General features: G+C 41.6%; 1 protein-coding gene across 1 annotated transcript in view; it reads left to right on the forward strand.

The window, feature by feature from the left end:
• The first annotated feature begins 479 nt into the window (after positions 1-479).
• Positions 480-17,728, forward strand: part of LOC148027259 (altered inheritance of mitochondria protein 32-like) — a 49,608-nt gene continuing 32,359 nt past the window's right edge. Inside the window, exons 1-4 of the mRNA XM_087691835.1 lie at positions 480-969; positions 1,895-1,971; positions 2,096-2,401; positions 2,493-2,576. Coding sequence (XP_087547961.1) covers positions 724-969; positions 1,895-1,971; positions 2,096-2,401; positions 2,493-2,576 — 713 coding nt within the window. The 5' untranslated portion in view covers positions 480-723. The remainder of the gene's footprint in view (positions 970-1,894; positions 1,972-2,095; positions 2,402-2,492; positions 2,577-17,728) is intronic.

A 17,728-nucleotide genomic window follows, 5' to 3' on the forward strand; every position in this document is an offset into this window, starting at 1 on the left:
GGCACTGGATCTTTCCTCCTGCTTCCGTGAGCACTCCTTCACTCCGAGCAAAAGTCACTCTGATACCAAGTGTGATAAGCCTGCACTCGTTACGCACTCAACACGGCACAGAAAGGTAACACGATATATAAGCTCAAGGTATACTCTTGTATTATTCAATCCAAAAAGCGAGACAACATAGACACATTTCACGACTACACCCTCGTGATGCCACATATAAAAGGGTTCACCACTGGGTATAGGGAATCACACGTAGAGTGAAAACAAGGCAGGGCTTTGAGTCACTACTACTCCCTATATAGGTGCAATCGGTAGCAACGACATGGTATAGCTACAAAGCCTTTACAGGGGAGGGGGTTAAAATACCATCACTTTACGAGCATCCTAAATGACCCGCACTTCGGAGGCCCTAACTAGGATTCGCATAGGAAAAAAAAAATCGTACGAGGTAGTTCGCGTCTCCTGAAACGATAAAAAGAATTCACGTCCTCCCTTTGGAGCCTTGGTCCCTAATGAAAGTTTTTCCTTTCCAATGCTCCACGGCTATGGCGACGAGTACGCACTGTTGAGTTGGAGCACCTCTCATTTCTTTTTGCATCATCAGAGAGTCGTATTCCAAGCGCTTTCCGTCCACTCGATTTTGTATGCGACGTATATCTTCTGGCGATCTCTCGCTTCTACGGGCGCAGGCTCTCGTCCTCCTCCTCCTCCTCCTTGGCCGCAATGGCGTTCCCTCCTTCATCCTCCGTTGAAACCCTAGATGCTCAGGATTTGAAGCATGGATTCAGCAGGCCTGAAATGTATAAAGAATCTCTGGCAGGCACCGTCCAGCTGTATGAGAAACACGTCTTCTTGTGCTACAAAGAGCCTCAGAACTGGCCGTCTCATGTGGAGAACTCCGACAAGCATCCTTTTCCCCGCGCTCTCGCAGCAGCCATTAAGGCTCGGAAGAATGACATGCCAAAGAAGGTCACGCACAGAAAACCTTTACCCCAGATTTTTAAAATGGCATCGTCTAGAAAAGTTTGTGATTTCAATTCAGTGTTATGACAAGACAAGCCAACGGCTTGCTGGTTCAACGGATCTATATTTTCATTTTCAGAGCTGAAACACACTTCTTATAAGGGAATTGATGAAGGCTAGGTAACTCGTTTACCTGTATGTTATAGTTTTTGTCTAAAACAAGAGGAATGCAAATCATGGTAAATTGTTGAAAATTTGTGAAGGATTCATTTTTATTAGTAGCTATCTCTCTCACCTGCTTCAATCATCTCCTTCAGCGATCCGTTCTAGCTGACCTTGACATGCCTCTCATTGCCTGATAGCATACAACTTTAACGTGATCCAACATATGTTTTCGAAATTTATTGCTTCAATTCCTGTCTGTGAAGTAGGCTTACAGTAGTTCTTTTGATACTGTGTAACGTGAGGAATACTTGTCCAAATTTGTTTCCTTTTTTTTTGGGGGGGGGGGGGGGGGTTTGGGGGATAATCTGCTTGATTTCAGAATGGGATTTGTAAGCAAGTCTCATGTGTTTGTCCATTGGAAGCAAGTAAAGTTTGAAATTTCTATGTGCGAATCAGACTGTTTTCTTGACTTTTGACAAGTAAGGGACCATGCTTTCATGCGTTTAAGTATGGAGGATGAATCACTTGAGATTGGTTAAAATTTACTTCCGTCACATTCTAGAGGTTCTTTGAGTATTGAGTTGTTTGCAGTTCACTTGGCGGTTACATCCTAGGCAAAAAACTAATGCTTTAGGGCTTAAAAGAGGGGATTGTCTCACCTGAGTGAAATTTGATCAAATAAGTATACATGGCAACTTGCATTTCGGAGTTTGTTTGTGTAGTTCCAGAACCCTCTTCTGAAGCGCTATTTGAATGACTTGGACAGACACGGCTTACCATTTGTGAAGGTGGTGATGAACTTGATGGTGATGTACTTATTTTTCCTAACATGATCTGTTACAAGTGAGTTTCCAGAGTCTGTTGGTAGTATGTTATTGGCACTCTTGAATATCATTGGCTAATATGCTCAAGAGGCTGTCAAAGTTGCTTCAGTCCTCTTAATACAGGAAGTATTGAAAACTTTCAGGGGATTGACAAGGGCAGATGTGGAAAATTTTGTGGAGGAGGTTCTTGTTCAAGAGCAAGAGTGGTTGTCAAAGAAGGCAGAAAAACTCAAGGGGTCTCATGTTTTTGTCTGTACCCATGCCAGCCGTGACATGCGTTGTGGTTTATGTGGGCCTGCTTTAATCAAGAAGTTCAAAGAAGAAATCTTTAGTCGTGATTTGAACGGTCATGTGTTTGTAAGACCTTGTTCTCATGTGGGTGGTCACAAATATGCTGGTAACATTGTGATATACAGTCCAGATGCGTCTGGAGAAATTGCTGGCCATTGGTAAGTCTGTTATAATGCCCATGAGTTCAATAACTATTGCTTTGCTTTTTGTTTGAATCTTCTTACAGCAAATTGTTTCTTACCATATTAGGTATGGGTACGTTACCCCAGATGACGTTGCTGTTTTGTTAGATGACCATGTTGGCAAAGCTATTATTGTTGACAAGCTTTGGAGGTTTGTTATCAATATGCCTGTTCTTATGTGATGTTTTAAGGCGCTGGTGTCTGTTCTTTCTATAAAATAAAAGTTAAGTGTTGTGAGGCAGAAATTTTACATGGTAACTGTAGGTTGAGTTTAGGCAACAAACTCTTAAGCTCAATGTCCATATGGTATGAGATAATAACCATCATGTAACTTGTTTGACAATGTCTTTGTTGACTTGCAAATGCATTGTATAATTCGTCTCTCAAAGAGAATGTATGATTTTTTGCACTGGATCTATTATTAAGTGAGGACTTCATGACTGTTGTCATGATTTTACATTTATACATGAAGTTATGCCTACAAAGTTAGATGAGGAACTTTGTCTAGATTCCAACGTCTTTATGTGACTTAACAACAGAATTGCAAAGTTTACGCGAGACCATGACGAAATCAAATCCCCTAGTTGCAGTCTGCGGCCCCCATGGCAAGGGTTAAGAGCCTGGTAAGGACTTTGATTGAGAAATAGAAATACACGTACACAACTCTTTTTTTTTTCCCGGGGGGTGAAACCACTATTCATTGTTTCATTAAGTCCAAACTTTACAAGAAGAATAGACTTCATCATAAAATTGTTAGCAGAGTATTTGTCAGCTCGTGTGTGAGTCTAAGCTTGATCTGGGCTGGGCATTTTTATTAGGTATTTTAGGTATTTTTCTAGTGTGGCATTTTATGCCAGTGGAGCATTTTATGCACCAGTCGGCCAGCTTTAATGCTGTTCGACCAGCATTATTGCTCCCCACTTTTTCAGTCTATATATACTCAGTGGCTCCTCCTTAGTCATCATCATCATCTTCACCATCTGCAGACTCTGTGGAGAGAGGAGCCAGTGCCAGTGCCAGTGCCAGTGCCCACACAGCCAGTGACTCACTGTTGTATGCGAGTGTCTCGTGTTCAGATATATGGATTCCATTTCCCGTGCATACATCTGAGTTCTCATCTGTATCGTGTTCTTTTCTCTTTTTGTCTCGTGTTTCAGCAGTTTATTTGAGCACATGTTTATGCTTCCACCGTTGCTCCACTTCTGACATGGTATCAGTTTTCAGGATTTGTGTTTTTGCTGTGTTTTCTTGCTGATTTCAGGACTGTTTTGTACCCCTGCTGATTAGACGACTGCTGTTGCAGCCAGGCGACCTGTTTTAGGGCTGTTTTCAGCCTGCGTTTTTTGCAGTTTTGCCATCGCCTGCTGCCTACGCACCCTCTGCTGCCTGCGTTTTTCATCTGCAGCTGCTGGCGATAGTTTTCTACCCGTTTTTCTCCAGTTTACAGCCTGCGTTTTGCTGATTCAGCGTCTCTCGTGGCTGGGTGACTGTTACTTCAGGCCGTTTTTGCTGTTTTTGGCAGTTTTTGACTGATTTTTTTGACTTTCTGCAGCAGCTTTTGTCTTCTATTGATCAGATTTTGGATTATATTGCATGTGAACTCTCATTTTCTGCCGTCTGTGCTTGTATTTTGGCTGTGTTTCCTCTCTAAATTCCATCTCTTCTCTACTTCTCTTCTTATCCTCTCCATATGGCTCCTCCGTGCACTTCCACTGATGATAAGTTACATGGACCTGATTATCTCACATGGAGTGCTGTCATGAAAGCTTGGTTTGTGCAGAAGCCGTTATGGTACATCGTCTGTGGAGCTATTCCTCAACCTCTCCGTCCTTTTCCTCTTCCTGAAGACTTTGATGAGGACAACCCTGAGGAAGCGGTGCTCACATGGGACTCAGACGATGCCCGTGCTTACTTGGCGTTGCTTCGGTGTATTTCTAAAGCGGTCTTACCGGCGGTTACCTCCTGTAGGACATCTCCTGAAGTATGGCAGAAGTTGCAGCAGATGTACGAGGCACCTTCCACCATGCGGGCCGTCACACTTTATGGCCAGCTCCAGCAGATGACGTTTGAGCCAAAAGATACTATTCAGTCTTTTCTTCGTGTTACGTAAGTACAGGACCAGCTTCGGCACATGCAATCTGCTCTTCCCGAGGCGCATCTCGTCGGGACGGTCCTCTACAAGCTCCCCCCGGAGTTTGATGGAGTGGCCAATGCTTTGTGGGCGTAGACATCATCGACTCTTGTCAGTTTTACACATATGATCTCGATGCTTCTTGAGCATGAGACATCCTTGAGATTACAGGGGCGGCTTCCGGCACATTATGGAGGCGAGGCTTATGTCGCTTCAGAGAGGGGTAACGGGAAGAAGAAGTCGAAGGCCCAGTGTTACCACTGTGGCAAGAAGGGACATTTGCGGAAGGATTGCAAGACGTTAGTGGCTTCCAGGAAGGAGCAGAAGACGAAGCGGGATGTTGACTCTACCGATGAGTTCTCTTCTTCATCCGACTCCGATCCTACGACCAAGGTGAAGTCCAAGGCGCGGAAGGGATCCTCTTCTTCGGATCGCGGAAAGGGCTTGGTGGCCCCTTCCTTGGTTGCTTTCTAGTGGTGGTGATGAGGTCATCCCTCACGACTCTCTTGTGCCAGAGAGGGAGTGTGAGCGGATGTTCAGATGGGGCAGCCGCGCCTCATCTATACTTTTATACAGGTGCACAGGTTCCAGAGAGGGACGTCCTTGACGCATCGACTTCAATCTGGCGGAATCAAATCCTGGAGCTGGGATTGACATCCAGGTTCATGATGAGCTGGTTATCTGACAGAGAGCGGGAGGTTTTCGTCTGAAGCTCACATGAGGGGACACTTTGGCGGTCTGACCAAAGGCGGGGAATCCATGGTCACCTATATTCAGGGGCATTTTTACCAGGATGGTCTTGTATGCTACTGCGAGACATTGGTGATGGACACAGAGACATGCTATGATCTTCTCTATTTTCAGGTGTTTGGTACGATTGACATCGACATCAGGTTCTCTCCGAGGCACCTTGGTGGTGGCTTGATCACCCACTACTTGGGTATCCATGGTTCTACTTGGTGGTTCTATGTTGTATAGTTTCTGATCCTTTTTCATTATACTATTGTATTGTATCAAATCACCCATGATCTGAGAGAGGATGTTAGCAAAGTATTTGTCAGCTCATGTGTGAGTCTGGGCTTGATTTGGGTTGGGCATTTTTATTAGGTATTTTAGGTATTTTTTTGGTGTGGCATTTTATGCCAGTGGAGCATTTTATGCACCAGTCGGCCAGCTTTAATGCTGTCCGACCAGCATTATTGCTTCCCACTTTTTCAGTCTATATATACTCAGTGGCTCCTCCTCAGTCATCATCATCATCTTCACTATCTGCAGACTCTATGGAGAGAGGAGCCAGTGCAAGTGCCAGTGCCCCCCCACCAGTGACTCACTGTTGTATGCGAGTGTCTCGTATTCAGATATATGGATTCCATTTCCCGTGCATACATCTGAGTTCTCATATATATCGTGTTCTTTTCTCTTTTTGTCTCGTGTTTTAGCAGTTTATTTGAGCACATGTTTATGCTTCCACCGCTGCTCCACTTCTGACAAAAATTTATTCAAAGAATTGAGAAATAGTGGTAAAGCATATCCATAGCAGAAGCGTATAAATCTCCAGCATGGTGTTTTTACTGTGAATGTCTAAAATAGACATAGGGCTGAAATGATGGAGACGAGTGGGGCGAGCGTTGAAGAGCTGTCCCTGATAGGACAACGAGAAAGTATTGAGGAGTCCCCCATAGGAGGGTGAGAGCATTGAGGGCGAGTGGTGCAAGTGTTGAAGAGCTGTCTCCGATGAAGAGCCCTCCCCCATAGGAGGGTGAGAGCATTGAGGACGAGTGGTGCAAGTGTTGAAGAGCTGTCTCTGATAGGACAGTGAGACAGCCTCATGGATTTTGAGAGTGGAGTGTGTTGGTTCATGCTTCGGCTCTCCGAGCCATACTTGTACAACCGTCTACTTAACTACTATAATAAAGATTTAAGGATCACTTCCATCTTTTTGTGTTCTTTCATCTTTTGCTAAGTTGTGTGAATTAGGACCTAGTGTCTTATAGAAAGACCATCCAAAAATATCCTAGTTTTTTGGCAATAGCAAGGTAGAGATGATACTGTCTCGTTTGTATGTGAGCATATGAATAATGAGATGATGAGTTAAGGTAGTACAACATTTTGTCAAGTTTTTCCATGGCAAATATCCAAACCATGCATCTCCAAAAGTAAAGCCTTTTAAAAAATTTACGTAGATTTGATTTCCATCAAGTTCAAGATTTAATTTAAAAATTTAAAGATAAAAATTAAGTGTAGCTTACCTAATTATCATTAAATTAGAAATAATCATACATAAATTTAAAAAACTCTTAGATAATTAAAATAAATTACAAAAAAACTAAATAAGAGGTTAATTTTATATTCTCTTAGGACATTTTTCCTTTTTAGATCTTATCATTTTGATGCACAGTTTGACTATTATTAATTTTTACGTATTTGCAGGTATTTTCCTTATGTGTTTTTGCTATTTTTCCATGAAAACATACTCTCTTCTCATTGGAACTATGTTTTCACTGGATAGCCCTCTACGATTCATATTTCTTGTTATTACTTTTTGAGTGTGTTTTCTTACATGTTTTTGCTGTTTTTTCCTTATGAATGCGCCCCACTGGCATTGGCACCGTGTTTTGACCAAAGAGCCATATCGAGCCCTTTACCCAAACATTTTTTCTTTTCATTGCACTCTGTTCTGACTCATAAATTCTCCCAAATTAATTTTTGATTCATTCTGTGTGTGTGTGTTTTTTTGACATTTTTCCATGTGATCCCACCCCTTTCACGTCTAGCTTGTGTTCAAACTAGATAGCCATGTGCAGCTCAACATCTTGGATACTTTATCTCCCAATATTATTTTTTAAGTGTGTATGCATGTACTTTTTCACTTATTTTCCATATGAATCGTGCCTTATCGAGAAAGGGGTGAAATTTGAAAAAAATGAATGTCCTCCATACTAATGCAACAGTCCAAGTTTTCACTTAGTCTACGTCCTTTCGTGCCATATGTCACTTCATACTCATATGAGTTTGACAATTCATACCTATAACTGTTACTAACTGATTCTCTTGTCCTAGTTGGAATGATTAAATGAACAACTGAATAATATGGTTGTACAAGCCTTTTAAGCCTAAATCCATTAACTGTAGGCTTCAACACATTTCCCTGCAAATCTTTTACTAAGAATGTGCCCTAACCAATATCCTTGAATATCACAAATGGGCATGTATATCAAAGTTTTAATTTGCTGTGAAATTTTCCAAGTCGGAAATTATAAACTACAACCCAATCTCCTGGTTTGTTAGCTTTAACCTCTGAAAAGGCACTAACAATAAATGGTGCAAATAAGGGTGTTATTTCTCCAAATGGGTCTATGACGCATATGAAGTGCATGAATGTGACATGCAACCATGTAAAGATAATAATTGACAGGTCTCATTGATCACATCATCAATGTGTAGGATTCCCAATTTTAGGAGATTATGAGGTTTGACAGGTTCTCGAATTGGTAATGGTTCTTCAAGACACAACAATGCAACACTTGGCTGCATTATTTCTTTTTTGCAAAGAGTTACCTTGTAAAGGAGGCTTGCTAACCATTGACTATGAGATAACATTATGTTCTGGTCTTGTAGTAACAAGTGGAGTAAGGATAGCCTAGAAATTCCCCCTTGAAGTGACCCAATATTGCTTCCTAGTGGCCCACTATGCAACGACAATATGCCTTAGTTTTCTTGTTAACATACATGGCTGCTATCTTAGTTGCTCAAGGCTCTTTGTGCTGAAAGAAAGGAACCAACAATGTAGCTTTCTTGGCCAACAGATAATCAACATGAAGTATATTTAGGCCTCCATGCATATTGGAAGCATATATTAAATGCACCTTCAATAATTGCGAAGCCTTGTCATTTGTACTAGTTTTCCAAAGAAGCTCTATATGCTCTTTGTGCTGAAACAAAGGAGCCAACCATATAGCTTTCTTGGCCAATAGATAATGAACATGAAGTATATTTAAACCCCCATGTGAAACTAGCCTTCCTTCTTGGATAGGGTGGTAAATAACCTGATTAAGCATTGATTACAAGAATCATGAAATTCACCTAAACTAAATTGCAAATATCACCACTTAATCGTGGACATTGGATACCTTGTTGGCCCAAAAAATTGGTGCTCCTTGTAGTATTTCTTTAGCTTCTATTAAAATTAGATGAAGTACATTGAGATTTGGCTCCAATCTCCTTCACTATCCAATGTCTCTTACAATAAAAATGAGTAGCAAGCCTTCAATCTGATTTGCCCCTTGATCTAGTAGGGGATTGAATTGACCCTTCGTTGGTCAAAATGAGCCCCAAATCCAATTGGCTTGTTGGCTTCTTGAAATCTCTAGCAATTCCTCGAATTCTAGCTGCTGTATTCACATACTAAGCCTTCAATTTCTTGGCATGAGACTCAAGGTGGTGCCAAAACCCTAAATTTTTACCGTAAATTAGGGTTACAGCAGCAAATGCTTTGTTACTCTTTATTAGGGCTTGAAAATGGTTGAGAATTGCTAAGGGAACTCTTGTAGAGAAGAGAGAAAGCTGAGGAGAGAGAAATCTCTGATTTTTATCATGAGAAAGTGGTCAAACGTGTTGCTGCTTTGCTAAAAATGGCTGAATGCAGCCCACCACCAATAGGAGTACCACATGCAATTGCTTGCCCCTATGGGCCCCAAACTTGTTGTCACTTACTTGTAGACAGCCTATAGGGGTTGCACCTCCAATGGCCTCTTGATCAGCTAGCAGTAGCTCTTTGATAGTCTCCAATGGTTGGGCTAATCACCAATGCTTGGAAAATTGCAGCAATAGCTCTCTCTCCTACTCTCCCAACCTTCACAATGTTGGAATGAGACGCCAACAGCCTCTAATAGCCTTTCCCTCACTTGCACGAGCAAGTTTTGCCCAAGTGGCACCCTTCTAACTAGTTTTTTCAGCCATTTAAACTAATATTTAGAATTAATAATTCTTGACCTTGTTTGGATAACTAGACAATGGGATCAAGAGGTGTGGCAACTATTGAGCTAAGAAATATCATTAGCCACTTAAACAGCCCCAAAACAACTTATTTTATGCCTATTTTAGGCTTATTTTACTTAAAACCCTAAAATGGGGCGTGGTATGAGAGAGTTAAGTGGGGGCTCCCAAGCTTTCTATAAATAGGTAGTCTACCCTTCACTCTCCCCAATCTCGTTTTTGCAGAATTTAGGTCTTTCAGCTTGCTGCCGACACCCTAGATGTGGAGGATATTGTGGTCCAAGCTGGCCATTGTTGTCTATAACAGTTTGGCACCTATTTCCAGCCTTCTACATGCTGTTCGGAGCTGATCTCAGCTAGGCGATTGCTGTTGAGGTATTTCCCTGCTGTCACCAACCTCTCCTCACGAACCTGCATGCATTTTGTTGTTGGAGCTATCGGTTGTTAGATTTTCTTTCTCCTCAGTTGTTGCCACCCTCTGCAGACTGTAGATGCCTTTGCTGGCTGTGCCTGGCAGTTTTCTCTCTCCTCTAGCTATCGCTCAGCCCTTACAGGCTATGTTTTGCTATTTTCTCTCTTGACATTGTGTTTATTGTATATTCTCTCTCCTTTTTGTTATCTGCATAAAATCCAACACTTACATTGCTGCGTTTGCTAGTGTTCGACATCCGAAGGTTGCCTTGTTGTGTTTTGGGATCCATTCGAAGTATGATACACTCTCCAACTCATTACCCTAGCCCTAATCCTCGAGATACAGGGGTTTGTGGTACAATATTCACTCACTACGTAGTGTGTTTGTTGTGTGAGCATTGTATATTCAGCAATCATTCACTTCATTATTCTCTATGTTCATTGTCTTTGAGTCACCCTAACCCTAATTATGTTTTGTGTTATCAGTTTGTGCACCAACTGAAGAGTGCACTTCTGCTATGATACAAAAAATACTACCTCTGGAATGACCTACCTTCATCCCCAAAAAATAAGACAATTGATAGAGGTCAGTTATGTCAAATGTGGAACTTAGTTGGGCTTTAATTTCTGCTATGATAGTAGAATTTGAGTCACTCAGAATTCAATCGTTTACATATAGCAAAATAGAGTTTACCTTCTCTAAAGTGATATGGACATGTAAGTTCGGGTCATAAGGGGCGGAATGGTATTAGTGAGTCCTAAGGAACTTGTTCATTCTCTAGAACCAAGACTGTGGTGCTTACTTTAGCCCATAACGAGCTTTCCGCTAACGAAAGACCTTGTATTTTTGGTCCTAAAGAGGTACACTTGTCATTGTACCCAAGAACGTTGTGCTCACTCTCCTCTCTACTCTACACACACACTCTCTCTCTCTCTCTCTGTGCTATGTGAAAGCATCGTGTATCTCGATCCTCGTGCTCTCTATCTTAACAAACTGGTATCAGAGCTCACAGGTCGTGCACGCTTTCTGAATTCATTAATAGTCGTCAGGTTGAGTGACAAATGAGCAGGAGCTTATAGTCGTGAGGCTCTGAGTGTCGTAGGTGACAAGAGTTGCAGGTTGTGGGCTGCAGACGTCACGCGAGCAGGCGATGGTAGCAGCTGGGCGCGATAGGGCAGCTGACTAGGCAGTGACTAGGCGCAGGTGTGGATAGTCGACAGGCGATTGTCGATTGTGTGATGGCTAGTCGACAGGTTGCGGGTGCCAGACGGGATGGATGGCATTGTGACCGGACGAAGTGAGCTGACGGCACATGTTGATAGGTCAACACGTTGAGTCCAAGATTCGATAAACGGACTCCTTTTTTGTCATTTTTTTTTTCAAATTCTTGAAATTTTTCCTTCTTCCCTTTTGCCGGGCATTCATATGCACAAGCACAATGTGCAATTTTGACATGGAAAAATTGGGGCTTTTCTCGGATTTGGGAATCTTAATGTAGAATTGGACAAAATTTGACTCAGAAATTGCAAAATCAGTGCACATTTGCCCGGGGATTTTGGGGCTTTTCACATTTTGGTGATTTTTTTTCAATTTCACTGAAATTTGTGCACATCGGACCCGAGAAATTTGGGGATTTGTCTAGATTTGATGTGAGCAAGACACAATAGTGATATTTGTCTCAAAATTGCAGGAATTTGTGACATTTTGCCTTCGACATTTGGGGGTTTTCATGTAGATGCAAGAATTGGGCTGAAATTTACCCAATTTCTTGACATTGATGCACATTGGACCCCATGCAATTTGGGGCTTTTGCTGTTTCGGCGAAATTTGTGTGCCATTTGGTCATTTTATGTACATGCGGGTTTAATTCCATGCAATTTGGACATCTAACACTTGGAAATTTAGGGTTTTGCTGAAATTGCTCTATTTTGGCAACATTAGCCTATTCTATGCATGTCGGAGACAGTGCAGATGTATGGTTGATGCTTTGAGCACAAAATTTTGGGGCTTTTGACCATGTGTGTCAAATTTTGTGCCCATGGGTGTATGTACAATAGAAATTGCAGCCAAAATTTGGGACTTATCATATAATGTGATGTTGCCCTTGAAACAGTTGTAATCAGTTGTGGAGGGCTGTAGCACAAGGTTTAGTGCTGCTGAAAATTTATTTGCAGACCTGAAATATCTGCTTTTACAGGGCTATTTATTGCTGGTTGGTACTTGCTTGTACTGTGGTCACTTGTGTGCAGTTTGGGCTTGCATTTGCTGAATGTTTTGGTCACATTTGGGTTGAAAATCATGGCTGGCAGCAGTGACATAAGTAATCTCATGCACATTAAGGAGCTTGAAGGAGCACATAACTTTGCAGTCTGGCAAAAACAGTGCTACAATATCCTGTTGTAGAAGAAGCAGGCAAAGCCGATTAAGACCAAAGGGGCAAAGCTGGCAAATATGGAATAGGAAGACTAGGATGAGTTAAATGAGCTTGCATGCTCAACCATCGAGCTATCGATTTCTGATGCCTTGGTGTTTAACATTGAAGGTTTAGATTCTGCCTATGCTATTTGGACTCGATTGGAAAAACTATATGCACAGAAGAGTGCCCCAATAAAAGTTTATTGGCTGAAAAAGCTTATGGATTTGCGTATGAAAGAGGGTATCAACAATGTCTACTCTCTTGAGCGAGTTCAACTCCATTTTCAGCCAGCTGGTTGTCTTGAAGTTCATGATTGATGAGGAATTTAAGGCTACTTTCTTGCTTTGGACTCTACCAGAGAGTTGGGATATATTCAGGACTGCTATGAGCAATTCTAATGCGATCCTTCTGTATGCTGATGTAGAGAGTGCTCTACTCATGGAAGAAATGAATCGGCAGAATAATGCATCCAGTAAGTCTTCCAGTGCTTTGCATACTAGGGGTAGATTACAGCAGAAAGGCAAATTTGATAGCAAGGGACGCAATAAATCACGTGGTAAGGATGTTGAATGCCATCATTGTGGCAAGAAGGGTCACTTTAAACGTGACTGCTACAAATGGAAGTAAGAGAAAGGAAAGGGCAATAAGGCAGATGATAGCAAGGAAGAGAAGGAAGAGAGTTAGCCTAAGAAAAGCAGTGTCAAAATTGAAGAGGTGAATGTAGTCACTCATGATAGCGACAGCGGGAATGACGTACTCTTTGTCTCTTCACACTTTAGTACACATGCTTTACTTGCAGATACGAATGATGACATGCATACTTGGATTCTAGATTCAGGTGCTTTCTTTCACGTCACCCCTCATCGTGAGTGGTTTTTTAACTATATAGGGGGTCGACATGGTGTTGTCCATCGTGGGGATAACTATGCATGCGACATTGCAAGTATTGCCAGTGTGCATTTGCAGTTTCAGCATGGTTTTGTCTTCACACTCCAACATGTACGACATGTATTTCAGCTCAAGAAGAGCTTGATTAGCACATGGCAACTAGATGACGATGGATTTCATACCACCTTTAGTGATGGGAAATGGAAGATTTGTAAGGGATCTAGAGTGATTGCCAGAGGTTGTAAAAGTGATACCTTGTATCCTCTCCATGTATCTAGTGTGAGTGATCACGTTGTTGCCGTGATCGAGCAGCCAAGTGTTTCTTTTTGGCTTGGCCGGTTGCGACACATGAGTCAAATTGGAATGAAAGTGCTTTCTCGTTTGGGTTACTTGCCTTGTCTTTGTTATGTTGATTTTAGGCATTGTGAACATTGTGTTTATGGTAAACATGCACAGACGTCTCATAACTAGTCTCTTTCGTTGAAATCTTCTCCTCTAGAGTTAGTATATTCGGATATATGTCAAATGCCAAGGTTATCTTTAGGGGGAAATAATACTTTGTCACCTTTGTTGGTGATGCTACGCGGAAGGTATGGGTTTACCCTATTCGTAGTAAGGATGAAGTGCTTGACAAGTTTAAAAAATTCTTGGCATTGGTTGAGAATCGGGTTGATAAGACACTTAAGTGTCTTTGCTTTGACAATGATGGGGAATATGTGTCCAAGGCCTTTCAGGCATTTTGTGATAGCAAAGGGATAAAGAGGGAGCTCACTGCCCCTCATAATCCACCCCAAAATGGAGTTGCAGAGCGTATGAATCGGACCATACAGGATAAGGTCTGTACAATGCTGTCTCATGTTGCTTTACCTCATGGTTTTTGGGCAAAGGCTGTTATGACAGCCGTACACTTGATTAATCAGTCATCAAACAAGTCTTTTTTGGAGGGGGGGAGGGGAGTTTCCCAAGAAGCGTGGCCGGGCAAGCCTCCTTCGTATGCACACTTGAAAGTGTTTGGTTGCGAAGCATTTGTGCACATACGTAAGGAAAAATGCAGCAAACTTGAGCCAAAGTTTTGTAAATGTATTTTCCCAGGATATGGTGATGAGGGTGAAATGGGATATAGATTATGGGATCCCGAGAAAAGGAAAGTAGTACACAGCAATGATGTTATCTTCCGAGAAGATTGTATGCATAAACAGTCCGAAAAGACTGAGGAGGTCTGTAGGGTTGTATTCCTGGAAGAAATACCTTTTGGACAGCAAAATGTGCCCGCTATACAACAACAAATACCTGTTGTAAATGAACTTGCAAATGCAAAAAATAATGCTGGAAATGATGAGCCAGCTATTGCCCATAATGATGAGCCATTGGATGTGTAGGAATAGCCAGGACATCAAGTTGTTGATATTGATTTGCAGGTTGAAATGCCAAGACAGCAAGCTGAAAATGGAATTTTCTTGGCTCAACAGCCAGCAAACAAGGATCATTGCATCAGGAGATCGTCTAGGGCTACTAGACAGCCTAATAGATTCGTTCCTCATGCAAACAATGTGGTTGATTATGTCATGTTGACAGACTGTGGTGAACCGTCTTGCTTCAAGGAAGCAATGGACACACAGAACAACAAGAAATGGTATAAAGCCATGTTGTTAGAGATGGAATCTCTTGAGAAAAATGGCAACACATAGGACAACAAGAAATGGTATAAAGCCATGTTGTCAGAGATGGAATCTCTTGAGAAAAATGGCACTTGGGACTTGGTGCAGTTGCTTGAAGGGCAAAAAACCCTTCCATGCAAATGGGTTTACAAGATGGCCACTTCTGGTTCCTCGCGAAAGTACAAAGCAAGATTGGTTGCGAAGGGGCAGAAGCAAGAACATAGAGTTGACTTTGATGAGATCTTCTCTCCTGTAGTCAAGATGACCATTTTGGGCTTGGTTGTAGTTGAGGATATGGAGCTCATACAGATGGATGTAAAGACTGCATTTTTACATGGTGATCTCCATGAAGACATATATATGCAGCAGGGTTTGTGGCACAAGGGAAATAGAAGATGGTATGTAAACTCAAAAGGAGTTTGTATGGGCTGAAACAAGCATCAAGAGAATGGTATCATAAGTTTGATACATTCATGCAGTCTCAAGGCTTTCATAGAAGTCAAGTGGATCATTGTTTGTACGCCAAGAAGGCAGCAGATGGCAGCCTGATTATCTTGGTTCTGCATGTTGATGACATGCTGACTGGTAGGGATACTTATACCTTGGACTCACTGAAGCAAAGTCTTCATGATAGCTTTGACATCAAGAATCTTGGTGATGCAAATCACATTCTTGGCATGCGAATACTCAGAGATAGGTCAAAAGGATTACTCTATCTATCTCAAGAGGAGTATATCTCCAAGGTTTTGCAGCGTTTTAATATGGAGGGAGGGAAAACAATTTGGGTTTCATTGCCTCCATATGTGAAACTCAGTGTAGAGGACAGCCCTATATCAGATGATGAGAATGCTGAAATGGCCAAGATACCATATGCTTCAGCTGTTGGCAGCTTGATGTATGCTATGGTTGCTACATGTCGTGACATTGCCTTTGCAGTGGGAGTGGTTAGCAGATACATGATAAACCCTAGTAAAAAGCATTGGAAAGCAGTGAAAGGTATTACGAGATACCTCAAAGGCACAAAGGATTTGTGCATTTGCTTTGGAAAGCATAAGGCATTTGTTGTTGGCTTTACGGATGCAGACTATGTTGGTCATGGGATTGCCGAAAGTCCACTTTTGGGTATGTGTTTACTTTCACAGGAGGAGTAGTCTCTTGGATCTCCAGGCTACAAAAGTGTGTTGCATTGTCTACTACAGAGGCAGAGTATATTGTTGTCACTGAGGTATGCAAGGAGGCTTTATGGCTTTCACGTCTAGTGGGAGAGCTTGGCATTACGAAGTTACCTATTCTCCATTGTGATAGTCAGAGTGCTATCATGCTAACACGGAATCTCGTCTTTCATGCAAAGACGAAGCACATATAGGTGAAGTATCACTTCATTAGAGATGTACTTGACAACAAGAGCATTGAGCTTGTCAAAGTGCATATAGATGATAATCTTGCAGATCTTCTCTTGAAGGGTCTTCCAACAAAATGGTTTGCTCATTGCCGATAGATGATGGGAGTTGGATAGATATATGCATTCCAGTTTTGTACATACCTAGACTTAGTTGATTCTTTTCTCTCCTTAAGGCACATTGCCTTTAGGTGGGAGGTTGTTGGGAATAAAGGTACCTTTTTGATTTCTTCATATATTTCAGTTGGGTGTTTTTATTTATGTATGCTCTTCTAGGAGCCATCTTGACTTGACATTTGTCACCTTTGTAGATTGCTCCTTGTTAGCAATTGTACACTGTTTGATGTAGTGTTATGTTTTGGCTCCTTATCATGTAGACTTCCTCGATGTTAGTTTGATAGTCTCAAATTTTAGTTTTCACTATTCAATGTTATGTACATGTTAAATGTTTAATGCTTAAAAGGTTTCAATTGTCATGGTCATAAGTAGGAAATTATATATAACGTGATAATTGTCTGGTAATTGGTTAGTGAATCTCCGGTTGATGATGTGGATTGTGTGTGGTAATGTCTCTCCAAGTAGTTTGGCTAATATGCATAATGTACGGTGAGAAATATCCTAAAAGTTCTCTTGTTTATTATTTTTTAAAATAAAGGTATGTATTTTTACATATCTAGAAAATTTATCCATATGAAACGATGTACAATACTTATTTATACATACTGTACATTACATATGGAACCACCTTGCTCTTGCTCTTTCTCTCTTACCACCTCTCTTACCACATTTTCTTTCTCTACCTCTAGAATCTTCCTCTATTTCCACCTCTCTTATCACCTGCTCTATCTACCACCTTTCATACCATCTCTACCACCTCTCTTACCACCTTTTCTATCTACTATTAACATGCCTAAGGCTCTTTATGAAGCCTTTGCCTTACACACCTCTCACCTTGAGAAAGCTATTAATCTCACCATACCGTTGGACTTGTAAGTATTGTGGCAAGGTCCAAATGTGTAGTGTGACTAGGCTTCTCTTCCACTTGTCCAAAATGAATAGAGAATACGCTCCATGCCCAAAGATTCCTCAAGTGGTAGCTGACGAGATCAAAAAGTATTCTCCCATTTCAAAGGCATCGAGCAAGGTCTTTGTAAGTATGGCCCATGCTTAAGAGAAGATAGTCTTATTTGATATATGCACACCACGCCACTCCTTTAGCTACTTCTATGGCTACTATGGAGGGATTCATAAATCCCTCTGATTCCCCTTTTAGTTTGGTTGCCTTTGTCATTGCCATTTGTGGGTCCAAAAGGCTCAAGAGACAAGTCACACTTGTTGATGCCATTGGTTGTGTTCAGGGCCCACTATCATCATTCCTTAGGGAGTGACAAAGGAATACGGAAA

This window comes from Lygodium microphyllum, chromosome 13, assembly GCF_053477565.2.
Source record: "Lygodium microphyllum isolate KBCC chromosome 13, Lygodium_microphyllum_v1.1.10, whole genome shotgun sequence".
NCBI classification, from domain to species: Eukaryota; Viridiplantae; Streptophyta; class Polypodiopsida; order Schizaeales; family Lygodiaceae; genus Lygodium; species Lygodium microphyllum.